This window comes from Salmo salar, chromosome 23, assembly GCF_965601325.2.
Source record: "Salmo salar chromosome 23, fSalSal1, whole genome shotgun sequence".
Classification (NCBI taxonomy): Eukaryota; Metazoa; Chordata; class Actinopteri; order Salmoniformes; family Salmonidae; genus Salmo; species Salmo salar.
The window spans coordinates 11,784,744-11,812,544 of NC_138313.1; the positions used below are offsets into that span (position 1 = coordinate 11,784,744).

Genomic DNA, 27,801 nt, shown 5'->3' on the forward strand with positions numbered 1-27,801 from the left:
GTTTTTACTTCCATCTTGTCTTAGATCTGCAAAGGTGTAGGGAAGAAATAAGCAGATTAAGTCTAAATGAGATATTAATAAACAACTGACTATGAAAACATAATTTAATAAGTATTCAAGTACAGGAAAGAACATGACAGGTATATGAGTTGTAAAAATGTTTTAAAAAATGTAACTATTGAAAGAGGAGTGTGTGTGTATGTGCGTGTAAAAATAAAAAATAAATGAATGTGTAGCCTATAATCTGTATGTCACGTCCTGACCAGTAATAGGGGTTATTTGTTATTGTAGTTTGGTCAGGACGTGGCAGGGGGTATTTGTTTTATGTGGTTCGGGGGTTATGTGTATGTAGAGGGGTGTTGTATTTATGTGTTCCGGGGTTTTTGGTGTATGTTCTTGCTTTGGTATTCTAGGTTGTGTATTTCTTTGTTGGCCTGGTGTGGCTCTCAATCAGGAACAGCTGTACATCGTTGTTTCTGATTGAGAGTCATACTTAGGGAGATTGTTTTCACCTGTCCCTTTGTGGGTAGTTGTATTCTGTTTTGTGTTCTTCACCTGACAGAACTGTTAGTGTCGTTTTTGTAATTGTATACGTGTTTCATTTTGTTTCACCTTCTTCAATATTAAAAAAAATAAGATGAGTATATACTTCCCTGTTGCGTCTTGGTCCTCCACACAAGACACTCGTTACACTGTAAGAGAACAACAAGAGCATGTATTTTTGGCACAACTGCAGACCCATACAGGGACTACTCATAAAGCCTAGACGTCGTAGGGGAACATCAGACATGGCCATAAAGAGAGAGGGCATGGCACTGGAGATTTGAGGTACAGAGAGGAATGGAGGAGAGGTGTGTGTGTGTGTCTCTCTGTCTCTGAAAAAAAGAAAATAATGTGCAGCCATAACACAGCTAAACAAACAAATGGCCCCTGGACGTCATGGACCAGTCAATGGAACATAACTTAAACAGTTTCAACACCCTGTTTTTCAAGTGGTTTTAAATCAAGATTAAGATTGATTGTTTTTTATAAAATTACGTTTAATGCTAGCTAGCACCTTACCTTGGCTCCTTGCTGCACTCGCATAACAGGTAGTCAGCCTGCCACGCAGTCTCCTCGTGGAGTGCAATGTAATCGGCAATGATTGGTGTCCAAAAATGCCGATTACCGATTCTTATGAAAACTTGAAATCAGCCCTAATTAATCGGCCATTCCGATTAATCGGTCGACCTCTACTTATGACACTACCTGTGATGTGGAGGAGAAAAAAACGTACCATTGAACTCGGCTTCGAAAAGCAGCTGATTTTATCCTTGACTGCTGCTTTTCTTTGCTGAGGCAGCCTCTTCAGTGTTGGCACCAGGCTCATGACAAAGAGGGTCTTTTCATCCTCCTTCCTGTGAGCATCACGTTGGGCTGCATCCCTCTCGACGACTTGGAGGAGCCTCTGCTGAAATGAGTTGAGTGGATCTGGGGGCTGGTACCTCCGATGACGCCTGTGTGACGGCAACGTTGTTCCTCTTCGTTTCTCTCTCTGTTTCTCTCCACGGCCACATCCTGTTCAATGAGGTCCTCAGTGGTCACTTTCTTGAGGTTCATAATAATCTCAGGTGGTCCTAGATCCAGAGGTGCTTCCTCCATTTCATCATCTTCCATGGCTGCACCGGTGGTGGTCATACTTGTGGCTGGTGTAGACATTGTAGAGGGTCTCGCTCCACCGGTGGAGGCGATGGTCGCACTTGTAAGTGACGTTGAGGGTCTTGATGCACCGGTGGCGACAACACTTGTGGATGACGTTGTAGATGGTCTGGCTGTAAAATTGCCACTCGTTGCCCTAGGCACAATAAATGGATCCAGAAAAGAAAGAATGTGGCAGAAGCGCCAAGGCTGCTGGCCTGAAGCTGCTGACCCAGACCTCTTCTTCCCTTTCTCTGCCTGTTATGTATGGTACGACGTGCTGTACGTCATACTGTACGTTGTTATGGTTTACGACAGTGTGCTGCTTTATGGATGAATGGGTTGTCAGGATGAGTGGCACATGTCATTAAACGACAGAGTGATGTACAATGTGAAACCGTGCAGACGTGCGTTCTTCTACAGCTAGGCTAGATATAACATTGGCGACGAAGATGGCTGAATTCAGTTTACCACCGCCGGCACCATTCCTCGCCGTGCCTGGCGAACCTCCAGTCCCGTGGAATAACTGGCTTGATAGCTTTAACACTTCTATCGAAGCTATGGACTTTTCTACAATCTCCGACAAGCGGAGGACAGCACTGCTCCGTCACTGCCTCGGTACAGAGGGACAAAGGATTTTCAGAGCGCTTGGATCTGCTCCTACATTCACTGCTGCAGTCAGCCTCCTACGGAACCATTTCGCCGGGAAAGAGCGAGTGCTCCTCCGACGCTACCGGCTACGGAAGAGACACCAACGGCCGGGTGAGTCCATTCAAAGCTACGTGGCTAATCTGAGGGCTTTGGCTAGCTCTTGTAACTATGGGACACTTCAGGACGAGATCATCAGGGATCAGTTGATAGAGGGGACGTTATGTGAAAAGACAAGGGAGAAACTGCTTTTGGAATCGGATAATTTACAACTAGATGGAGCTATTAAAATAGCACTCCAGGTTGAAGCGGCGTTGGAATGCTCTACTATGCTAACAGACATATCTGCAGCATACACTCGGCCCCCAGCCATTCTCACACAGCAGCTTCAGCCCGAGCAGGCGCACTACAACGATCACGCGCTGTGCATGGCCTCCCACGTTGATAGCTGCATGGACACAGACACCGGCATGCCCGTGCAGCAGGCACACAGACAAACGAACAGAAGTAGCTGTGGCAACTGCGGGGCTAGCTCTCACAATTCAAGGGCTTCAAACTGCCCAGCCCGTGGGAAAATATGCAAGAACTGTTCAAAATACAATCACTTTGCAAAAGTGTGTCGTTCTGCCCCAGCTACTAGCTCCACCCAGCACAGGCCCTTAGTTTCATCTCACTCTCAACATGAACGCACGGAAATCCGAACTGTCTCCACCAACCATGTGTCATTCAGGACATGCACTGTGCAGCTGGGTGAGGTGGGTTTGCCTTTGCTGCTGGATACTGGCGCTGCGGTGTCGTTGCTCAACCTTGCCACTTACTACAAGTTTTTCAGTCACCTACCACTCCAACAGCCCTCCACTGCCCTGTGTGGGTACGGTAGATCCAAGATAGACATTGTAGGCACCCTCCAGGTCCCAGTACACTACGGCACCAAGCATCTGCCATCATTCACATTTCATGTTGCAAAGCGGGGTGCCAACCTCTTGGGCCTCGACCTCTTCACAGGCTTGGGATTCACGCTGAGAGATGACAGTGGGTCAGCTATCCACCAGGTTACCTGCACATGGCAACAGAACTGGCCAACTCTTTTTGATGGACTGGGCTGCCTCACAGCCTTTACTCACAGGCCCCTAGTGAATCCGGAAGTGACCCCAGTCATGCAGCCCCTGCGGCGCATTCCCTTTGCACTGCGTGATGACGTCACAAAAGATCTCCAGGCACAGTTGGATGCAGGCATCAGTCAACGCTGCCCCCTGGATTTCAAACTTAGTCATTGCAACCAAAAAGTCAGGTGGAATCCGGACCTGCGTGGATCTTCGTGCTGTGAACAAGGCCGTTGTCCCGGATAAGTACCCGTTGCCTACAGCTGAGGAGCTGACCGCACAATTCCATGGCTCCAAGATCTTCACGAAGCTTGACCTTCGTCAGGGTTATCTTCAGGTACCCCTCCATGCAGCTAGCAGAGATCTCACTACCTTTGTCACACATGCTGGTGTGTTCAGATATACACGCATGCCTTTTGGACTTAACTCCGCCCCCAGCTGCTTCCAGAAGGTGATGAGCACCATCCGCGCTGGAATACCTGGGGTGGCGGTCTATCTGGATGACATCGTGGTCCACGGTCCTGACCTCCACATCCATGATTATCGACTCCACAGAGTATTCAGCGCTCTACTGCAGAACAACCTGACCCTTAACGGTGGAAAGTGCACCTTTGCAGCTCCAGCCGTCGAGTTTGTGAGGTTCCGCCTGTCGGCCAAAGGCATTGCCCCACTCATGTCGAACATTGAAGCCGTCCACAGGATCCCGGAACCGACCTCAGCCTCTCAGGTGGCATCATTCTTGGGCATGACAGCCTACTACCTCCGGTTTCTGCCCCACTACTCCCAGACCACAGCGCCCCTTCGCCAGCTCCTCAAGAAGGATGAGCCATGGGCCTGGACGGCAGCCTGCTCAGACGCGGTCCGCTCACTGAAGAGCCAGCTCACCACAGCCCCAGTCTTGGCTCACTTTGACCCCGTCTGCCCCACCATTGTCACATGTGACGCCTCAGCTGGAGCACTAGGAGCTGTCCTCTCACAGCTGCAGAATGGCATTGAGAGGCCCGTCGCCTTCGCCTCAAGGGCCCTGAGCCCCACAGAACAACGGTACTCTGTGGGCGAACGAGAAGCACTGGCCTGTGTCTGGGCGTGCGAAAGGTGGCACCTCTACCTCTATGGCCGTCTGTTCACGCTCCGAACCGACCACCAGTCCCTCACAACGCTACTGTCGGCATCAGGAACTGGCCACAAGCCACTTCGGCTGCACAGATGGGCCGACCGCCTCAGACAGTACGACTATCAGCTGAAGTTCACTCCAGGGAGGGATAACGTGGTGGCAGACCTCCTCTCACGCTCCTTTGACGCTCCTACTCCGACCGTCTTGCCAGACGACAACGAAACAGAGCTTGTACAAATGCTTTACGCTCCTCTTCAGTCAGTTGTCTCACTGGAGGAGCTGAAGCAAGCATCGGAACAGGATCCCACACTGTCTACCCTGCGCACCTACATACGCACTGGATGGCCAGCACACGTGCCGGAAGAGCTGGCGACTTTCGCCAGGGTGAAGCACGAACTGTCTTGCTGGGAAGAAGTCTGTGTCTCTCGAGGGTTTTGCACTGTGGTCCCAAGTGGTCTGCGTGTGCGTGTTCTATCCATGGCGCACGAGGGGCACTTGGGCATAGTGAAGGTCAAACAGCGATGTCGAGACCTTGTGTGGTGGCCAGGCATCGACCACAACATTGAAGCCCTGGTCATGGATTGTGTTGCATGCCTCCTCAGTGGGAAAACAGGACAGTCCGCCCCAACCCACCTGCAGCCTCTCGCATGGCCGTCCCGCCCCTGGGAGCACATCCAACTGGACATCTGTGGCGAGATCCATGGTCACGCAGTCCCTCACCATCAGCGCTTCCTGGTGGTGGTGTGTTACCTCCACTCTAAGTGGCCAGAAGTGGTTCCTGTCGGAACTGTCACAGCACAGGCCATCGTGGACATCCTAGACAGCCTGTTCACAAGGTGGGGCCTGCCCCTCACCCTTACCACGGACAATGGGCCCCAGCTAATCTCTGCCGAGTTCTCCTCATATCTCAGCAACAAGGGAATCAAACACATCCGCACGGCCTACTACAACCCACAAGCTAACGGAGGGGTGGAACGCTTCAACCAAACGCTGAAGAACGGCATCAGAGCAGACATGGTCCAGGGGTGCACGTTCCAAACTGCTTTGAATCAAACGCTAATGCACTACAGAGCAAGCAAACGCACAACAACACAGGCCTCCCCGGCATCCCTCATGCTAGGTCGTGAGATGGAACTGCCACTGGACAGACTCAGAACACAGAGAGTTGCAGAACCGGCGACTAGGTGCACCCAAGAACAGCAGGCAGTGACCAGGCACCAAAGAGCAATGAAACAGCGTTTTGACAAGGCACACAGGGTGAAGAAGTCGATCATCCAAGTGTCTGACTGGGTCCGAGCCCGACGGCCTCAGCGGTGCAACAAAATGGCCTCATTCTGGTCGCAACCCCTGCAGGTCAGTCGACAACTGGGGCCCGCCACATTCATGTTGAGCAATGGATCACGCTAGCACGCCAGCCGCCTCAGGAAAGTCCCTGCTCCTCAAGGAATACGAATGCACACAGAACAGACATGCAGGCCAGAGACGCCACCGGATGGACCTCCCCCACCACTACCACCCGAGCCCCAGCCTCTACGGGCTCCCCAAGGGCCAGAGCCACAAGCGGTGGCGGTTGAAGAAAGGCCTATGCGGCACGAACTCGCCCTGCTCATCTGGGGGACTACTTAACCTCTTTTCATTCTTAGGCTCCGGTAGGTGTCTTAGTCAACCTCCAGGTTAATGGACTGAACTGGTTAGTTTGGAGAGTCCTTCTGTTTAAAGGTTAATGTTTTATTTCTTACAGGTATCACTCTAGGTTCTTGCCCTATGGACATTTTATATATGGTACCAGTCCCTGGTTTTGGAAAGGGGGGGGAAATGTTATGTATGGTACGACGTGCTGTACGTCATACTGTACGTTGTTATGGTTTACGACAGTGTGCTGCTTTATGGATGAATGGGTTGTCAGGATGAGTGGCACATGTCATTAAACGACAGAGTGATGTACAATGTGAAACCATGCAGACGTGCGTTCTTCTACAGCTAGGCTAGATATAACACTGCCCTTCGCTCTCTCTCTCTGATACCTGTCTCTGAGTCCTCTCCGCTTCCTCCTACAGTCTTCTTCTACATAGATATGAACATGATAAGCCAAACCATTACCTAGCATAACTATAGTTATTAGATAGCTATCATGGACACACACACACGGTTATCTGACCAAATTATCAGGGGTACAGTAGTATCTACCATTTCTATTACTATTTATCTGACATTCACACTCTTTCAAACATTATTATTTGGTAAAGTTATCAGGGTAGTAACTAGCATTATTTATTTGACTATTTCTTTCACACACACACACACACACACACACACACACACACACACACACACACACACACACACACACACACACACACACACACACACCTCATTGGCTAGGTTAGCAAGCTAGGTTAGCTAGCTAGCCACATCTAGCACAAGCTCACTACTAAACTGACCTGGCAATCCTACTATCGTGGACACTTGTCTCCAAGCAGCATTTTTTTGTGTTTATGTCCCTGTAGATGTCAGCAGTTGTGTCAAAAAGACACGGTTTTGAGGATACTGCAAAAATGATTCTCTCCTCCATGTGTCCAACCGCATGCGACCATCTGCAAAAGATACCTGCATCAGTATAGTTGCCTAGCTGCGCAAAATGTTATGCAGCAGTGATGCAATGACACAGTCGGTGTGTTCGAAGCGTTAGGAGAATTTACGCAGCAGGTTAGGATAATTAATGTAACAGGTTAGAATAATTAGGCTTGTGAAAATGGTTAGGTTTGCTAAAATGCAAAACATTTCAACTTTTGACTTCAAATCTGCAATATGTAACTTTTTGAGCAACCCGACTAAATTCACATAGACTGAGTTATAAATCTGTAATTCTCGTTGAAAGCAAGTCTAAGAAGCAGTAGATATGTTCTATATGCACTATTTCTTTGCTTCCCAGTCTTAAGTTTCGTTTTTGCATCTTTTACTTTCAGTTTTGGACACCAGCTTCAAACAGCTGAAAATACAATATTTGGGGTTTATTGAAAGTATATTTCACAGCGGTTTAGATGGTACAATGATTCTCTACAGTCTCGCTGCTTGTTTTGTCACATAAATTGAAATAAGCAAACTATTAGAATTTTAGCAACCAGGAAATTAGCGATTTCTGCATGGTGCATCTTTAATTAGGCAAAATCGGGATCCTTCTAGCCATGACCAGAGTAAGTTGCCGCCACTATTTCGATGTAGTTTCCTGTACTAGAGAGGAAATGCACGTTTAGGTTCCGAAGAATGAGTTTACCACAAGCATAAAGTAAAAATGGGCTATATCGTCAAAATGTATGCAAACAAAAATGTGCTTTTTGGTCTAAATGTAAGGTTATGGATTATGACTGACTTTTTATGACTTCGGAAGAATGATGAAGGTTACTTCACAGGAGGTTTGTGGATCTTAATTGGTATAGGCGGGCTCGTGGTATTGACTGGAGCGGAATTAGTGGAATGGTATCAAATACATCAAGCACATGGTTTGATGCCATTCCATTTGCTGTATTTGATACCATTCCACTTGCTATGTTCCAGACTTTTTTTATGAGCCATCCTCCCCTCAGCAGCCTCCACTGCTACTTATTCATATTCACAAATTGGGTGTGGGAATCTCCACATGGAGTTGATAAACATCAAGTAGGGCACTGACAGCTATCACTGTAGCGAGCTAGCATTAACCTTATCTGGTTAGGTATCTTGCTAACTTTATCTAGATAGTTATCTGTGGTTGCTTGTTTTTTTTTTACTACACCATATTCCAAAGATTAGCCAGCTTGATCTATGGCTGGCTCTGGAGCTGGAATTGATTTAGGGAAAACTTCACCACAGATGGAAACCACTGGCCTTGCCAGAAGATACCAACTCTACCGTTATGCTTGTTTACACTGAGCTGCACTGGGGTCGGAACGCAATTATGGTTACATTAAGACACCATCAAATTTGGAGTATAGTGGCATATCCCATCCCTGCATTGAGGTATGTTTTCCGACCAATATCTTGCACCGGCTCCACGGTGTCAATGTAACCATGAATGCATCCTGACCCCAATGCAGCTCCGTGTAAACAAGTTTTTGACTTTGCTATCTAGTGTTATCTCAAGTTTTGGCATCTTCCATGAATTCCGTCCGCGAATCCATAGAAATAGTTAGGAAGAATATGGTGAAGCTCCGGAAATATGGATAATTATTGAAAGATAGCTGATATGCGTTTTTCTACATTGTAATGTACACAGTGCAACCTTTGGTAGGTATGCTGCTGGCAGGCTTTGGCTGCACTACAGCAAAGCCAAGTTAGCCTGTCTTTCTATTCAAAGCAAAAGGTCGGCGGACCAGCCAAAATGCTGCAGTAACAGTGTCCATCATACAATGTGAGCGTCTGGTCGGATAGGCCCTGGCCCAGAACTCTCTCACCATAGAAAACAAAAACGGATAATTGCCTGTGTGTGTGAAAATGTAAGTGTCCATTGCCCTAGGCAAACACAACACACTGGGGAAAGCCCCTAGTTCCCCTGCAACAGCGAGAGGGGAGTATGTGGACAACTGTAAATGGCCGGTTAACGTGTTTGTCAGACAGAACCCTTGGCCAGAATGAGGGGTTAGGATGGAGGTTGACACTTCTTTAATCTGAACTCATTCGGAAACATTCAACCTGGGCGTCAACACTAAAAGACCCTGAGACATTAGAGGCACCAGAACTATAGTGGTGGACGGAATAGGAGTGCATAGCCTTCCGCCACTGTATTTGGTACCAATAGGGTACACTTGCCTCTCTCAGTTTGGCCTTTGGGCCTGTGAGAAGGTGCCAATGCCGATGGCAAGCACGTCAGGATGACTGCCGAGTGCCACCTTTCTTAAAACGCAGTCCGCTGCCTGTGGGCAGGGACACCTTGCATTTCTCGAGGCGAAACGCAGTACTGGATATGGTAGTTTCGCTCTGTGGAAAGAAGAGATGGGTACTGATGCCCTTCAGTGTAACAAAAGAATATGGCAACCCCAACAACACACTGCATAAGACCAGCAGTATAATCTAGCTGTTATATGAGTTAAGGGAAACTAGGATAGTTACTGTCTGTACTGTAAAGTAAGGTAACAGAACTATAGTTAACCCAGCTATACACTGAAACCCTCAGTGTAAAAGAGCTAAGTTGTGAGTTTCCAAGGGAAACTAGCTAGGATAGTTACTGTTTGTACTGTAAAATATTGTAACAAAACACTATCGCAACCCAGCAACTGTTTGAAAAAAAAACAACAGTGCAATCTCACCTTGGTTTGGCTAACATAAACTCAGCCCAAGACTGGAAAATGAAGCCAACAGTGTAATAATACTGTCTATAGTATACACTGTGCAAAACTGTATGAAAATATAGAATGGGACGTGGGATGAGAGCATGATGAGCAAACCGAGGCAAAAAAACCCTCTTGAGCCAGTTAAGGCCTGGAAGCGTGACGAGCCAGCTGAGGCACCTGTTCCTTCGGCAGCGGCACCTGGACCCGACGTCACCAACCCCAACAAAAAAAACAGAAAAAAACTCCCTGATGCTTCCAATATTGGTGTCAGCATTCTGTGAGGACAGACGCTGGCATACAAGAAGCAAGTACAGGGAGTGAACATTTTAATGAATAACAGACATGAAACGAAACAAGGACTGCATCTGGACAGGGAGAACAAAACAATATTAATGCTGACACGGGGATCAAACTGAGGATAAGACAGATTTAGATGAGGCAATCAACAAAGTGAAGGAGTCCAGGTGAGTCCAATGGAGAGCTGATGCGCGTAATGATGGTAACAGGTGTGCGTAATGATGGCCCGCCTGGTGCCCTCAAGCACCAGAGAGGGGTAGCGGGAGCAGGCGTGATAATTATATCTGTTTGGGCTTCTTGTAGTCAATTTGTCGTCTACAATTATTTGTAATTATGTCCTGGCCCCCCGACCATCCGCTCAAGAAAAAAATCGTCCTGCGGCTGAATCTATATAGAACTAAACTATAAACTCAACATGCAACAATTTCAACGATTCTACTGAGTTACAGTTCATATAAGGAAATCACTCAATTGAAATAAATTAATATGGCCCAAATCTATGGATTTCACATGACTGGGCAGGGGCGCAGCCATGGGTGGTTTAAGTGTCAAGTTTATGGGCATGTTGCAGCAGTGTGTATGAGGGAGATGCCTAGATATGAGAAGTGTGCAGGGGGGCATGAAACTAAGGAAGGTGTGATATTGGTGGCGAAAGTTATGTGTGCAAGTTGTGGCGGTGCCCATGGGGCTGGAGATTGGAGGTGTCCGGTGAGAGAAAGGCAGACCGAGGTTGCCGGATTAGAGTAGTATAGAAAGTGTTGTATGCTGAAGCAGTGAAGAGAGTGGCAGAGGAAGGTGGGTACAGGGTGAGGGATCCTGAGAGGATTCCTGTGAGTAGGCAGAGACCAAGAGAGAGTGATGAGATGAATATGTGCTTCTGTAAGGTGAGCTTTTTAGCATTTATAGCCATGGTTGTCAATTGATCTGCAGAAATGGATCGAAAGTAACAGAAAATAGAGGTTGTAGTGGCAAAGAAGTACTTGGGATTGCAAGGATTATAGTAGGTGGCGATGTATGCACCTAATCTGATCTCAATTCATTTTTATGTTCCCAACACTAGAATCTGTTACAAAGACAGTGCACTAAGTTTTATAGACTTGATGCTTTTGTAACGGCTGTCGTCAGATATAGACCAAAACGCAGCAGGAATATGTGCAGTCATCTTTTATTTGGTGAAGAAGGAGAACCAAAATAAACACGTACACAACAAAAACACACCGATTATATACATGCTGGTAAGGCACAAGGCTATACACAGAACAATCTCCCACAAAGTACTCAACAAACACATACCTATATATAGGACTCTCAATCAGAGGCAACTAGAAAACACCTGCCTCCAATTGAGAGTCCAACCCCAATTAACAAAACATAGAAATACAAAAGACTAGACACAACATAGAAATACACTAACATAGAACAGTGCCCAAAAAACCCCGGAATACATAAATCAAATACCCTACTAAACAAACCACCACCCCGAACCACATAAAACAAATACCCTCTGCCACGTCCTGACCAAACTACAATAACAAATAACCCCTATTACTGGTCAGGACGTGACAGCTTTGCCAAAGTTTCCTAGGTCGAATTGAATTTGTGCACACCCGCACTTCACAGATGAGGTGGTCCCTAACGTAAATATTCAAATAAAACATATGTGCAAAACATTAATTTAATTATTCAAATAATTGTAGCTAAGGCTGATTTTGTTTTCCATCACTCACAGCTGAAGATATTAACATTTTATATTCATACAATATCTGCCATGTTTTTGGATGACGTGTTGATGTCGCCGCTGCTCCCTGTGTGCTTGTGCGCATGTGATGTTGGTCCAGATAAACCAGATGTAACCTGGATATAGACGTTCCATGAATCGGCGTATGTGAATGTTAGTAGATTACCTCGAAAACAATGGTCGGACATCTTGGACGCAGTCTCCAGTTTTTATTATACCTCAGTGATGTCGACTGCATATTTCTTTACCTACCTATTGTTCACCTAATACCTTTTTTGCACTCTTGGTTAGAGCCTGTAAGTAAGCATTTCACTGTAAGGTCTACACCTGTTGTATTCAACGCACGTGTCAAATAAACTTTGATTTGATTTGCATAACCAATGACCGATGATTCCGGTCTAGAAGCATGGTTTCGGCTGCTTCTACAGTTTTGCTTCAGTACTGCAGTTTAACTGACACCTGGCCCAGAAAGACAATTTCCATACATGGCCACATAGAGAAGACAGATTTTAAACTTCATAATAAGACACTTTAGTCATCATCTTTGTGCAAAAAACATCCATCGAATTATTAAAATAATTGAATCTAAGGCCAATTTGTTTTTCATCACTGACAGCTGAAGATATTAACATTTTAAATTCATCCGCCATGTTTTTGGATGATGTGATGAAGTCCTTAATGATTTTCTTAAATTGTATGTGGAGGCGTCACCAGCTGGAGCGCCCTTATGTATTATAATTTTTTTCATTGTCTAATCAATTCAATCAATACATTTTTTATAAAAAAACACCACTAATTTACAAAAAAGGTAGATTTGTTCCGTATTTCAGTCAAGCTATGTCTGTTTAGCAGAGAGGATGAGGTGAAGCGAGAGGTTTCACTCGCCAAAATCTGTTCAAAATAAGCCCAATGCGTTTCTTTTAGCTTATTTTGGACCTAAAGTTTTCGCCTGCCTTCCCGTCTGTGGGATAACGACTCCCATTGTTCGAGCCGAGACATGAGCATTTCGTCATTTTATACAGATCTCGTTTGCAGTCACGTTGCTCTTTTGAAAAGATATATATCATAAGGATGTGGTACTGGTGATGTTAAACACTTCCCCAATCATTGTTGAGATCTGATATTCTGCAAAGCGATACATAGGCCAATGTCATATCATCAACCAATCACATTTGTAAAATCCTTTCGGTCTAAATTTCAGCTAAACTTGGAGAGGACAGTTAAAAAAGCATGCTTCTGAGGAAGAGCTACAAAAGTAAATAAATAGCTGTATTAGACTGAAAAAATATATAATGTTATTAAACTGAAAAGATATGGTGGATTTCGTCAAATTTGTGAGGCTCTCCATGCTCATTCTTGCTAATTTAACATATTTTGCTGCTACTTCACGCAATCGGGGTTTCAAAGACTCCCTTCCTAACTATTTTACATTCCCTGAGACCAACCAGAACTGTTTACTTGGACAAGTATTACTCCCATCTTTCCTGCATAACCGCATTTGCCTCGAGGCAAAGGAGTAGCCTGTAGGCGCTCTTCCATTAGCTTGTTCAGTGCAGTTTTTCTGTGTGTGGGATGGGGGGTGCTTCCCCAAAAAAAATATTAATATAGGCTACACTGTCCAGTGAATGTCCCGCAAAATCATCCCTTTGTCCCGCATTTGGGTATTTTAAATGTAGTCACCCTTGATCAAAGTTCATGAACTTTCGACTGTAGTCGACTGGAAATTTCTGCTGTTGCTCCTCACCAACTACAACTTGAAGTCGAAGCCAAAGCATTGTGGGAGACAACCTTATTCTGTTTTCTTGGAAGCAAAAGGCACTAACTACATGCTCATAAATGGTTGATGTGGCCACCTATCATTGGTTATTATCAATGCATGTTTACTGTTTTGGTTGGATGACTATTTAGAGCTTAAATACATATTTTTCCTTATATCCTTATCTAATTACATAGGCCTATATGTGATCCACATTTCTAACATAAATAAATGAAATATCCTACTTTTGACAATATACTGTATCTAATGTATTTATCTAGATGTTACTGTAATGTTGTATCCCATGTTATAGTCTACAATTTGTCTTGTCTGTAATATTTCTGTCACAAAACAAATTCAAATTTGTTGGTTGTCTATTAAGTGTGAATAAAACTTAGCACATATTGTAGGCACATGGATTATTGTTATTATTTCTATGCTAGCTAGCTATAATCTATACACATTTGGGCTAGCTAACATTTGCTAGTTACCCAGCAAGCTAACCAATACATTTAACAGAAAGGGTCTAGCTTTATGGTAACATTTAGCAAACCAGAATTACCATAGCTGTATTATTTTCATGTGGTAGTTAGCCACGTTTTGGTCAGTTAGTTAGCTAGCTGCCACAGCATCAATGGCTGTAGATAGCTAGCTAGCTATATCCTATAGTTTTCTTCTAGGGAAACAATAGCTATTTCTGCTAAGTTTATTAGCTAGCCAATTTATACATGTGTTGTGTCATCCAATAATTTATTTTCAACTCAAAACTTTAGCTAGCTAGTATTGGCTGTTTGAACTGCAGCCACAACATCAGATTGATTGGGAATTCACTGACTGGCTATAGCTAGCTAACTAGCCAGATCTCATTATCTGCATATGAGTGATCGTTGTTGACATAAATGTATTTCCCCCAGATGTACAAGTGGCTTCTCACATCATGTCAGTATAATCTGTTTCATGTCTGATCCAGAAAAGGGCTCACAAAAGCCATGTCTGTAGCTTGTGTTGCTTGCAGTAAGGGCATTGTTCTTTCTTTTTGCCTAATAATGATGTCATCCTTGCATTTTATGCCCAGAAAATGACATCTTCACCAAAAACTAGAAATGAAAGCCAAAATGTTGTGATACACAAAAATGCTGTTGAGGACTTTTTAATGAAGCCTGCATGAGCATTATTATTAAGTGTTAAGGTATTTATGGAGACCTTTGCCTGTCACCTTTAAGATCCTGGAGTGCATCTTTAACTGAACTGATATAATCAAAATGTAGGCCACAAAATACCTGATATATGGGCCTAGAGTCTGATAATTGAATTGCAATAACACATAACCTGATGTGAAGGTTCTGCATTTCAAGTGGCTTACAAAAGACCGGATTGATATCCAGGCATACTCATAGCATCAAAGCAAACGCACAACTGAAAAGAGGGGAGGAGCGCAAGTGGAGCAAAACCACCTCCGTGCTTCTGTATGCGTTTATAGCAAGCATGGCAGGCGATAGCGAGACAAGGGTGGACAGTCAAGCCGAAAACGAGAACGCTATTCGGCAACCATTCCTCATCGGGGTAGCCGGAGGGACTGCCAGCGGCAAGGTTGGCATTGTGATTTTTATTAATTAGAAATGTTATGTTTTTATTTTTAACACTGAATTGTCAACGTGGTTGAAAGATGAGAACTCCCTGACCGCGTGGCTCCTGTCATGACAGACCAATGAATTAATTTGTCCCAATAAAGCTCGTTTGTCCTTTAATAATTTCTTGAAAAACATTGACATTTATAAAGCGTGTATAGCAATAGGTCCTGTTTGGCAATAATTTAACCCACTTATGTGGCTGTAGAGAACTGGCCTTAATCCAACTTGCATTCATGTATGTCTTTGTCTATAACCCTATCAATTCGTGTACAAATAATTAAATATTAACACAAACAAGGATTTTGAGGGGAATCTACTCCTGTGGTTTATTCAATTCAGAAAGGGCATTTATGACATCCGACGGAACCGAAAAGCAACTAAACTCAACGATTTACGATGGAGTTGAGCGGCGACTAGTGTGGGCGGACTGGAGCTAAAGCAGCATATACAATTTTAGTTTATCAAAAACTACTGATTTCAGAACGGGTGCTGAAATCAGTAGTTTTCTTATTCATAAAAAAATATATAGATATGTATATGTGACGTCGAGCTCCAGTCCGCCCACTGTTAATATTCACTTTCTAATGCGTCGACAGGACCAGCTGATTACACCTGGCGAGCAGTGAAAACTGTCTATGCACCATAATTCGCGGCACAGTAAAATAAATAAAAATTCTAAACCAAGAGCGCAACATCGCGAGACTTCCTGGAATGCTTGCCAAACAGACTTTGTCAGGGTTTGGGGTTTGAAAAGTCAATGAGAGAAGTAAAAAAAAAAAATCTTCCTCAGTAGTTCATTTTCTAGAAATCAAAAGGCACGAAGTAGATTCGAGGTAACGTCTTTAGTATTTGAACATGTTATTACTCCAACCTCGTGAAAGTGACAAACATACATTTTTCATTTTTGTCAAACAGCTTTAGTCCAGAGTGTCTGAGTTGATGGCTTGCACATGCGCGATACGACCGTTAGACAAGATGACGTGTTACTTACGCATGAGTTTAGCTATCCAACGTCGCCATGACATCGCCTATAAGTGATTTGGAATTTCGATGGGCTAAAACTGCTTTTCCAATCTTCATACTGTAGCCTACTGTCTTGGGTAATCTGTTTCACATCTTACCTCATAACGTGCAAGGAGGTAAGCCTCGGTCTACGTCAGTGTGTTGCCGTTTTTTCCGTGTAGGCTACTGTTCATCATGGTACAGTAAATAATACGTGCTCTTCTCTCCAGAAGCAAGAATTCAACCATGCCAAAGTCTATTATTCACAACATGACATCACTTTATAATCTAGCACACTTATATTGACAATTGTCTGCCAGGTAAACAGGTACTCTAAACATGTGGCCTTTCAAATGCACCTCCCCCCACCCCTCTGAAGAAAGTGACCGTTATCTCTTGTTTTTCTGTTTTTGTTTTTCACTATCTACCTGAGACCGTCCTAAAAAGTCCCCGGAAATGGCTGATGGCCTTGCAGCTATGTCCTCTGCTGTATTGTGTAGTCTCTGCTGTCTCAAAGATTTGAATGAGTATCCCTCTCTTTTTCGAAGGTTGCATATGTTATTTTTTTTATCATGTTTTGAATAGTATTTAAGACGAGGGAGGATTTATTATGGTCAAACCCATTTCTTGTCACAAGTCATATTGTGGAACTATACACTATAGGCCTACTGAGCCAGGGAGAGCTTTACTCTGCTAGCCTGGTTATGCATCCACCATATTTCCTGAAATATCCAAGCAAGCACAACAGTTCAGGTTAGCACAGTAGGCCTTAGGGCTGAGATACTTAGGTGCCGATACATTATGTATTGAAATTCCATATATTGCAATTCGATGTTCCAAACATATTGCTCACCATATGTCTACTGCAGAGTGACCGAGATAAATAAATGTTCTGAAAACAAATGGGCTCCCTATTTAAAAACAAGATTGAATACAAGCTATGAAGGAAAAATATCGGAGTACAGTAAACCAGTGCAAAAATAATATTGCAATATTGTCAAAACGATACTTTATATCATCAAAAATAATAATCCCCCATCACTAGTAGGCCTACTGTCAGTCAGGCACAATTGTACTATTCCTTCCCAGCTACGTTTATTTGACCTTCAGCTGTGTTTTGTCATAACAGCCAGTGAGCTGACCATGTAAAAATAAAAAAAAAGTCCAGATTTTTCTCCCCCCAAAAGTTTTTTCCTTTTACAGTACAGATTGCTATACCCACTGTAACTGATCATGACATAGCTTGTCAATTGTCTTTATGTACCTCTGACGTAGGATTGCAGGCTAAACGACAGTTTAGCTTTTTTGGACACAATAGAATTTTGAACTGGGGCAGGGGAATGTTTAGTCAGCGTTGGCAATAGAAGAGGTAGACTTTGAATGTATGTCTGACTGACCCATGCTTGGGCAAGAGACCTGGCCTGGTCCTTTGTAACCAAGAGCAGTTTCGGCAATCACTGTTTTATTAAGGGCTTGGAAGAAATGTGAAACTACAAAGGGATCTGGTATTGGGAGAGTTGGAGCTCTCAGAAACCTCACAAGCACTAACCTGACAATCATCTCTCTAACATTTGTTTGCTTTGTAATTTTTTGTAGAAAGTTTGAAGAAAATAAATGCAGATAAGAAATTGAGTAATGTACATCCTCTATGAAATGCTGTTCTAGAGCATGAATTGTGGTCCACTTGATGCTCCTTTGCGTGTAATATTTCTTGGTATCATACCCCACAACAAACGAAAGAGAGAAACTACCAGTAGAGCCACCTGTTTATCCGACAGAGTTTTTTTTCTTCTGACAAACCTTTCTGGGAAGTCAGTTTAGGCTGAATGTATGAAGTCTGTAGGGCCCAGGCCCAACTTGCGGATTATTAGTTAAATGGATTGATAGTGTGACCCGGACTGGTGACTAAGTACAGTGAGTCCCATCAAATAACATATTGTGGCTGCATGAACATCTTGTAATGCCCCTTATTTGACATCCTTGAACTATTCCCTCTGAATGTAGATTGATTTATAAACGTGTATTGAATCCAGACAAATATATTCTGCTTTATCGTCTTGTAATATCTTTGCCCTGTCTGAGCTCTTTTCAAGGAGACGCAAATGTATTTTTCACTGATTGGTAGCATGCATTTTCCTCTTCTGCTGCAATACATTTTCCCTTCTCTAACAACAAGTTCAACTTGACCCTAATGTCTGTTGCCAGTCATCTCTTATTCTGATCTCTATTAGGCCTGGAGCAAGCAGTTAGATTATCATGGCTGGTGACACGTGTAGGTGCAGTGGTCTAAGAATAGCACCTCGATATTGACTGACCGACATCCTGTCTACTGTGGTGTGCCTCAGACTTGGTCAGTAGCAGCCTTACTGTTCTCAATGACACAAGTCTGGTTTGGACTTAATTTGTTAAATAATGTTACAAGACTTCATGTGTTGAAAAACATTTTTGAAAGTGACTTCATCCAAGTAATTTCTGCCAAGGTTCCACCCAACAGTGTTGTTGTCATAATGTGAGATCCTCATTACTGATCTTATTATCCTATTTGCTGTAGGCCCACTCTCCTCTTCCTTGAATTGGCTAATGAACCGTAGAGACATGTCTTTTGGGCTGTACTGCGAGATCAGTAGGGATGGGGTAGTGCCCTTTTGGAGTTATTAATATTAGTATATTTTCCAATGTAAAAGAATGCTGTCACTTCCTCCTTGTTCGTTTAGGAAGAGCTTAGCCACGCGTGATGTAGTCAACTAGAAACCAGCAAGGTGACCACACCCAGGGGCCCTGAGTCAGAGAGGCCCGATGAGTAAATGAGGATTCTAGCTGTAAAATAGGTCAGAGTATTGCAAACATCTAAGAACATTTTAAATGAGAGCTGTTGCACATTTGGCTTCTTCTGTACTGTCTGTACATCTATGTAATAGTCTGGTAACAATATATTCAATATCTCCATAGCTCAGTGAACACAACTCCACTCTTACATCTTTATGGGTCACAAATTTACTTCAGATAACACTATCTGACAGACTTAACTGTCAGTCTCTCGCTCCTCCCTCTGCCCATGGCCAGTCGTCTGTCTGCGGTAAGATCATGGAGCTGCTTGGTCAGAACAAGATTGACCATCACCAGCGCCAGGTGGCCATTCTCAGCCAAGACAGCTTCTACAGGGTCCTCACACCGGACCAGAAGGCCAAGGCACTGAAGGGGCAGTTCAACTTCGACCACCCAGGTATTTATGTAATCTATTTATTTATCTGGATACCATGTCAATCGCTAAATCGTAGTCGTATGGTATATGTTAACAACTAGCAAATGTAGCTTTATCCCTTGCTTGCTTTCCAGTGTAATTTTTTTTTTTTTTAAGAATATTTTCTCACATCCCTTTGCTCTCTCATTGAAGATAAATAGTTGCGTTGTTGAGTTTATACTCAAAGGATACTTCTGTTGGGCTTTTCCCCCTAGTTCTTAGAAATAGAATTACCATAATTCCTGGAGAGAACTAATGGTTTCTACATGTTCTGCCTTGGGGCCAATGACTGCTGTATTGAAAATCTGTCTCATTCAGAGTACATACTTAGCAAGCGGTGCCTCTGGTAGAATGTGTAGCAGAGTAGTCTGTCTCAGACAGTGTGGTAGATAATGTTTGGGCCCTGGTCAAAAGTAGTTCACTAAATAGGTTGCATATCAGCACAGACGCTATCCCCATAGCAACATGCCACCTTGTGGGATTAGATCTAGATCCTATGGCCTGGCACAGTGGCACCAGCAGAAACATAGACATTGTTCTGAGTGCCTTTGCTCTCTCTCTTCTCAGATGCATTTGACAATGAGCTCATCGTCAAAACGTTGTGGGACATTTTGGAGGGCCAAACAGTGCAGATCCCAGTGTATGACTTTGTCACCCATTCCAGGTCAGTGGTTAGGACACTCACTCCACTCACTCACTCACTCATCTCATCTCCTACACATTGTCCTCTCTCTGGTGTGTGTGTCAGGAAGGAAGAAGCGGTGACGGTGTACCCAGCAGATGTGGTGCTGTTCGAGGGCATCCTGATGTTCTACTCCCAGGAGATCAGGGACCTGTTCCAGATGAAGCTGTTTGTGGACACAGATGCAGACACACGGCTCTCACGCAGGGGTGAAACCTTAGACATATATATTCACTATTTCATTGGATGAAACACATCAAACTTGTGAGTTGTACAAAAACACCAGGGGGCTTCCAATACAGGGCCTGGAGGGCATGAATGGGAACCGGATGATGAAGTCTAATAGTTTTGTAAGAATCTTTTCTGAGAAATCATTCTGAAAGCTCCACTCCCGTTCTGTGTTCCCTCCGCAGTGCTCCGAGACATCAGCGAGCGTGGAAGGGACCTGGAGCAGGTGTTAACGCAATACATCACCTTTGTTAAGCCCGCCTTTGAAGAGTTCTGTCTGCCAGTGAGTACTTAGCTATGATACTGCCACAACACGTATTCTAAGAGCCTTGGACCAATCAAATTATGTCAATAGCTAGGTTTCCATCCAATTGTCGACAGATTTTCATGCAAATATTCTAAAATCCGCATTTTCCCGCCAGATATGTTTCCATGAAATTGACTTGTTGTGGATAAAAGGCTGTGCGTGATGTAGTGCACATAAAACTTACTTTTGCGGTTAAATTCCCATGTACCAAATAAAAAAAAATACAAGTTAAATGGGTTTCCATCGCAATTTCAACTCTACTGATGGGTTTTGTCACTACAAAAGTTGTTATTTAGCGAATATACCCACTCTGGTCTTGGCACGTGCGCTTTAGCCAACAGCTCGCAGATACAGTGCAGGTATAGCCTACATGATGAGATTATTATGGACAAAAAAAATTATTATTTTTATTTGTCAAACGGCAGCCAGGAATCGATCATGTCAGCAGAATAAGACGCTCAATATTTATTGGAAAGGAGCATTAAGCTGCATTTTCACCACCCTGTGAAGTTCATCATAGCTTATTTAATCTGTAGCCTAATAAACTGCATGCTTTCCTGAGTCAGTCGGAGGACCACACACAACATATCATTGCATGACTCCAAGTTTATCATATAAAATATGACGGTTATTATATCAATATTTGCACATAGTTTCCACCACCATTTCTCACAATACATTTTACAGACATGAAAAGATCCCACCTTGTCAAGCGTATTTTATTTTGTTGACAGTTGGAAAGTTTAGACATTTGTTGTTTCCATCTTTATTTTATTTATTTAACCAGGTAAGCTAGTTGAGAACAAGTTCTCATTTGCAACTGTGACCTGGCCAAGATAAAGCATAGCAATTTGAGTTACACATGGAATAAACAAAACATAGTCAATAATACAGTAGAGGGGGGAAAAGTCTATATACAGTGAGTGCAAATGAGGTAAGATAAGGCAATAAATAGGCCATGGTGGCAAAGTAATTACAATATAGCAATTAAACACTGGAATGGTAGATGTGCAGAAGATGAATGTGCAAGTAGAGATACTGGGGTGCAAAGGAGCAAGATAAATAAAAAATACAGTAAGGGGATGAGGTAGATGGATGGGCTGTTTACAGATGGGCTATGTGCAGTGATCTGTGAGCTGCTCTGACAGCTGGTGCTTAAAGCTAGTGAGGGAGATATGAGTCTCCAGCTTCAGTGATTTTTGCAGTTCGTTCCAGTCATTGGCAGCAGAGAACTGGAAGGAAAGGTGACCAAAGGAGTAATTGGCTTTGGGGGTGACCAGTGAGATATGCCTGCTAGAGCGTGTGCTACGAGTGGGTGCTGCTATGGTGACCAATGAGCTGAGATGAGGCAGGGCTGTACCTAGCAGAGACTTGTAGATAACCTGTAGCCAGTGGGTTTGGCGACGAGTATGAAGCGAGGGCCAACCAACGAGAGCGTACAGGTCGCAGTGGTGGGTAGTGTATGGGGCTTTGGTGACAAAACAAATGGCACTGTGATAGACTGCATCCACTTTGTTGAGTGGAGTGTTGGAGGCTATTTTATAGATGACATCGCCGAAGTCAAGGATCTGTAGGATGGTCAGTTTTACGAGGGTATGTTTGGCAGCATGAGTGAAGGATGCTTTGTTGTGATATAGGAAGCCGATTCTAGATTTAATTTTGGATTGGAGATGCTTAATGTGAGTCTGGAAAGAGAGTTTACATTCTAACCAGACACCTAGGTATTTGTAGTTGTCCACGTATTCTAAGTCAGAGCCGTCCAGAGTAGTGATGCTGGACGGGTGGGCAGGTGCGGGCAGTGATCGATTGAAGAGAATGCATTTAGTTTTACTTGTATTTAAGAGCAGTTGGAGGCCACGGAAGGAGAGTTGTATGGCATTGAAGCTCGTCTGGAGGTTAGTTAACAGTGTCCAAAGAGGGGCCAGAAGTGTACAGAATGGTGTCGTCTGCATAGAGGTGGATCAGAGAATCACCAGCATTAAGAGCGACATCATTGATGTATACAGAGAAGAGAGTCGGCCCGAGAGTTGAACCCTGTGGCACCCCCATAGACTGCCAAGAGGTCTGGACAACAGGCCGCCGATTTGACACACTGAACTCTATCAGAGAAGTAGTTGGTAAACCAGGCGAGGCAATCGTTTGAGAAACCAACGCTGTCGAGTCTGCCAATAAGAATGTGGTGATTGACAGAGTCGAAAGCCTTGGCCAGGTCGATGAATACGGCTGCACAGTGATGTGTCTTATCGATGGCGGTTATGATGTCGTTTAGGACCTTGAGCGTGGCTGAGGTGCACCCATGACCAGCTCTGAAACCAGATTGCATAGCGGAGAAGGTACGGTGGGATTCGACATGGTCGGGAATCTGTTTGTTAACTTGGCTTTCGAAGACCTTAGAAAGACAGGGTAGGATAGATATAGGTCTGTAGCAGTTTGGGTCTAGAGTGTCACCCCCTTTTGAAGAGGGGGATGACCGCGGCAGCTTTCCAATCTTTGGGAATCTCAGACGATACGAAAGAGAGGTTGAACAGGCTAGTAATAGGGGTTGCAACAATTTCAGCAGATAATTTTAGAAAGAGAGGGTCCAGATTGTCAAGCCCGCCTGATTTGTAGTGGTCCAGATTTTGCAGCTCTTTCAGAACATCAGCTATCTGGATTTGGGTGAAGGAGAAATGGTGGGGGCTTTGGCGGGTTGCTGTGGAGGGTGCCGGGCAGTTGACCGGGGTAGGGGTAGCCAGGTGGAAAGCATGGCCAGCCGTAGAGAAATGCTTGTTGAAATTCTCAATTATAGTGGATTTATCGGTGGTAACGGTGTTTCCTAGCCTCAGAGCAGTGGGCAGCTGGGAGGAGGTGCTCTTATTCTCCATGGACTTTACAGTGTCCCAGAACTTTTTTGAGTTTGTACTACAGGATGCAAATTTCTGTTTGAAAAAGCTAGCCTTAGCTTTACTAACTGCCTGTGTATATTTGTTCCTAACTTCCCTGAAAAGTTGTGTATCACGGGGGCTATTCGATGGTAATGCAGAACGCCACAGGATGTTTTTGTGCTGGTCAAGGGCAGACAGGTCTTGAGTGAACCAAGGGCTATATCTGTTCCTAGTTCTACATTTTATTTTTTTGAAAGGGGCATGCTTATTTAAGATGGTGAGGAAAGCACTTTTAAAGAACAACCAGGCATCCTCTATTGACAGGATGAGGTCAATATCTTTCCAGGATACCCGGGCCAGGTCGATTAGAAAGGCCTGCTCGCAGAAGAGATTTAGGGAGCGTTTGACAGTGATGAAGGGTGGTCGTTTGACCGCGGACCCATAGAGGACGCAGGCAATGAGGCAGTGATCGCTGAGATCCTGGTTGAAGACAGCAGAGGTGTATTTAGAGGGCAGGTTGGTCAGGATGATACCTATGAGGGTGCCAATGTTTACAGATTTGGGGTTGTACCTGGTAGGTTCCTTGATAATTTGTGTGAGATTGAGGGCATCTAGCTTAGATTGTAGGACGGCTGGGGTGTTAAGCATATCCCAGTTTAGGTCGCCTAACAGTACGAACTCTGACGATAGATGGGGGGCGATCAATTCACATATGGTGTCCAGGGCACAGCTGGGGGCTGAGGGAGGTCTATAACAAGCGGCAACAGTGAGGGACTTATTTCTGGAGAGATTCATTTTTAAAAGTAGAAGCTTGAACTGTTTGGGCATAGACCTGGATAGCCTGCAGAGTTCTGTCATACTATCTCAACAGTAGATTGTAACACCGCCCCTTTAGCAGTTTTATCTTGACGGAAAGTGTTGTAATAGGGGATGGAAATCTCAGAATTTTTGGTGGCCTTCCTAAGCCAGGATTCAGACACGGCTAGGACATAAAATAAAACGGTGAGAGCTACCCTAAACAACAGTATACAAGGCATGTTGACATTCAAGAGAGGCATAAAGCAATCACAGGTGTTGAGTGGGAGAGCTAAGTTAACGGGTTAACGGGTAAGACAACTGGTAAATGGTGATGAATGGGCAGAGGGTCAGTTAGCTACACTCAGGGCCTGAGTTCGAGGCTGGGGCCGACAGATAAACAAAATGATGTACCATGTTAATGAACAGTCCAGCAGGCATCAGCTGTGTAGCCGAGTGATCATAGGGTCCAATGAGCAGCAATAGCGAGCGGGAGACACGGTGTTCAGGAAGCTAGCAGGCCGGGGCTAGCAGAAGGGTCTTCTCCGTCATCCACGACGCAGAGGCCGGTTGAGAATACATCGGCCGAATTACTTACAGCAGACCAGTCGTGATGGATCGGCAGGGCTCCGTGTCGACAAAGGGTCCAGGCCAATTGGCAAGAGAGGTATTGTAGTTGGTGTACTTCGTTTGCTAGCCCGGGAGATGGGCCTAGCTCGAGGCTAACTGGTGCTTGCTTCTGGACAAGGGCGTTAGCTACAATAGCCACTCGGTAGCAGCTAGCCAGCTAGCTTGCGGCAGGAATCCGGTGATGTAGTGGGAAAAAGCAGTCCAATATGCTCAGGGCTGATATCGCGCTGTGCAGACTGGCAGGGATTATACGGGCTAAAGCGGCTGGTGTCTAAAGGTAAAGGCCGCTAGCAGTGGCTAATTAGCTGGCTAGCTTCTGATAGCTAGCTTCTGATGGAGGTTCCAGTTATTGGGTCTCAAAAATAGCAGACCCTTACCACATTGGGTGAGGCGGGTTGCAGGAAGGTACATTTTAATTCGAAATTGGAAAAAGAGATTAAAATGAATATTTACACGGGACAAAAACAAACGTCTTACTGCTACGCCATCTTGGTTAAGATGTGATTCAGATCGTATTGCTAAACATGTTTATTTCTTCGCCCCCTGTAGACCAAGAAGTGTGCTGACGTGATCATTCCCAGAGGAGCAGATAATCTTGGTGAGTTTGACTGTTTGTTTCTCAAGATTGCTGCCTTATGTAAGCAAGCAGGCTGTTATGTGACAAACATCACTGACTCATTCTTGGACACATCTTCCCAGAGAGTCTGCCATTTACATTGTTAATCAGTCCAGTCTCTTACCCTGCGATGGTTAATTTACTAAAGGCGGATGTGAATGTGATGGCTGTTTTGTTTATTCTACTGTCTTGAGATAGATAGCTGTTGTGACCTGTGATTGGTGAGGCCTATACATGGGAAGCAGACTAGATTAGCTGTTTTGTCCTGGGAATGTTTCAGACTGTCTCTGTTTTGGAATGTCAAGGTCAATTGTAGATTAAAAAAAAAAAAAAAAAAAAAAGGTATTTGCAAACTGGTGCTTTTAAACTCTGGAACTTGTTCTGCTTACATTTTACCTGAATAAAATAGGAATGGAACACTTAACGATTATCCTTCAATGTGTCGTCCCCCCCCCCCCCCCCCCCCTCTCTCCTTAACAGTTGCCATAAACCTTATAGTTCAGCACATCCAGGACATTCTGAACGGTGGTCTGACCAAACGCCTGAATGGCAGCCTTAACGGTTACGGAACTCCCCGGAAACGACAGGTGTCAGAGTCCAGCAGTCGGCCCCACTAACTGCACCGGCCCTCTCTGAACACCAGGGAGCTAGGGATCGATGGAGGAGGGCTCATCTGTACATACCTGTCTGCTACACTGTATTTAAAAAAATAATAATAATAATAATTTCTCTAGCAAGAATATGCAATGCCTTCATTTGATTCGTTTTTTTTCACTGGATGATGAAATGTTTTGTAACGGAGGAAGAGGATTAGCTCTTCGATTTTGAACGGTTTCAGTTCAAAGGTGAAGCAGTTATTTTATTTATGTATTTTTATTTGATATTCTGGCCCCTTTTGAGCTTGCAGATGTTAATAAATGAGGAGGAAGTTGGGTTGATCTTGAGCCCTTGCTGTGCGTTCAGTGGTCAGTGCATTTTGATTGGTCATGTTGTCTGTCTTTCTGTACTGTTGGTTTGGAATGGAAGGAAGGACGTGTGACAGATTTTATTTGTTACTGAGGGAACTCTGAGAGACACACACACTACATGTTCTTGGAAACGATCCAAGAACTGAGATGCAAAACTGAATGCAATTCACCTCTGTAGACTCCAATTTAGCAATTATTTGATTAACTGACGTACATGTACCTGAGAGCACTAATCATGTTTGACATGGTATAGGATACCACTTCTCACATTCCTTTACTCTGCTACCACCCTTTATCATTTGCCTCAGTGTTACAAGCCTACTCTTGAGCTAGTGAAAGAAATTCTCAGGCCCTTCACAGATTATCTGCCTTTGCTCACCAATTCAGCGGCTCAAAGCAACTTAATGTTTTCTCCATCTGAAAAAAAAAACAGAACTACTTGACTTCACAAATCAAAGCAGTGTTCTTAGTTTGTACATAGTGTAGTATTATTTACCCTCTTGATGTTGCTCTTTTTCAATCATTTTTCAGTGTTTTCACAGTATTTGCTTGTTACCATGCATCTTGGAACAAACAACCTAAATTTGAGGACATAACAGATTGATTTGTCTTTTTCAATCTTTACCTCGACCAGTTTTGTGTAAGGTGGCTGACAACCCAACCAAATAAATAAACCGCGTTCTATACTTGGCCACATGGCCCCCCTGAAAACCTTACACGGTAGTTTGTAATGCCCCCATGTCAATTGAATTCTTTGGGGCTTCAACTTGTAACTTTTTTTATTTAATAAAAAAAGCTCATGCTCTTGAAGGATGAGATCACTTGAACTGCCTCTGTCTGAACATCAGTGAAGTACATATTCTTTACATAAAGTTCTTTCGTTGTAAGGGTTCATTTGATAGCGGTGTTTTAAGCCTACAAATATTGTAGGTTGCCTTGAACTGCAGGATCGTTTGAGGTAAATTTGCACTTAAAAAAGATGGAGATTGTCCATGTTAGTACAATTGACTCAACAAGCATTAATATATTTAATTTATCTTTACAACTGCTATTTAATTAACAGTGTATTTCATCAATGTACAACTGCTTTGTTTTCTATTATTTTGTACAATTTTGCATCACCAAAACATTGTCCTTTAGGAGTAGGCTCTCGGGTCATTCATATACTTTAATTCCACGTCAAATTGCCTCGCCATAT

The 27,801-nt window shown here is 44.0% G+C and overlaps 1 protein-coding gene across 4 annotated transcripts; it reads left to right on the plus strand.

Moving 5' to 3' along the window:
• Nucleotides 1-15,037: 15,037 nt before the first annotated feature.
• On the plus strand, nt 15,038-27,430 carry LOC106584056 (uridine-cytidine kinase 2-A). 4 transcript variants are annotated; one of them, XM_082967914.1, is made up of 8 exons: nt 15,847-16,409; nt 18,504-18,622; nt 18,987-19,495; nt 20,081-20,177; nt 20,262-20,404; nt 20,609-20,706; nt 25,569-25,617; nt 26,116-27,430. In XM_082967914.1, exons 3-8 carry the CDS (start codon nt 19,357-19,359, stop codon nt 26,250-26,252), a joined length of 663 nt encoding a protein of 220 aa, XP_082824040.1. In that variant the 5' UTR covers nt 15,847-16,409; nt 18,504-18,622; nt 18,987-19,356; the 3' UTR covers nt 26,253-27,430. The 4 variants fall into 4 exon arrangements, with proteins under 4 accessions (XP_014024350.1, XP_082824041.1, XP_082824040.1 ...); XM_014168875.3 differs by lacking the exons at nt 15,847-16,409; nt 18,504-18,622 and adding an exon at nt 15,038-15,229 and having other exon boundaries at nt 19,336-19,495; XM_082967915.1 differs by lacking the exons at nt 15,847-16,409; nt 18,504-18,622 and adding an exon at nt 15,123-15,229.
• Nucleotides 27,431-27,801: the final 371 nt, after the last annotated feature.

Coding starts and splice junctions, on each gene's coding strand:
- LOC106584056 (XM_014168875.3), top strand. CDS start 15,125: ATGGCAGGCGATAGCGAGACAAGGGTGGACAGTCAAGCCGAAAACGAG. Junction 19,496..20,080: donor GTTCAACTTCGACCACCCAG/GTATTTATGTAA, acceptor CTCTCTTCTCAG/ATGCATTTGACAATGAGCTC. Junction 20,405..20,608: donor CACACGGCTCTCACGCAGGG/GTGAAACCTTAG, acceptor TTCCCTCCGCAG/TGCTCCGAGACATCAGCGAG.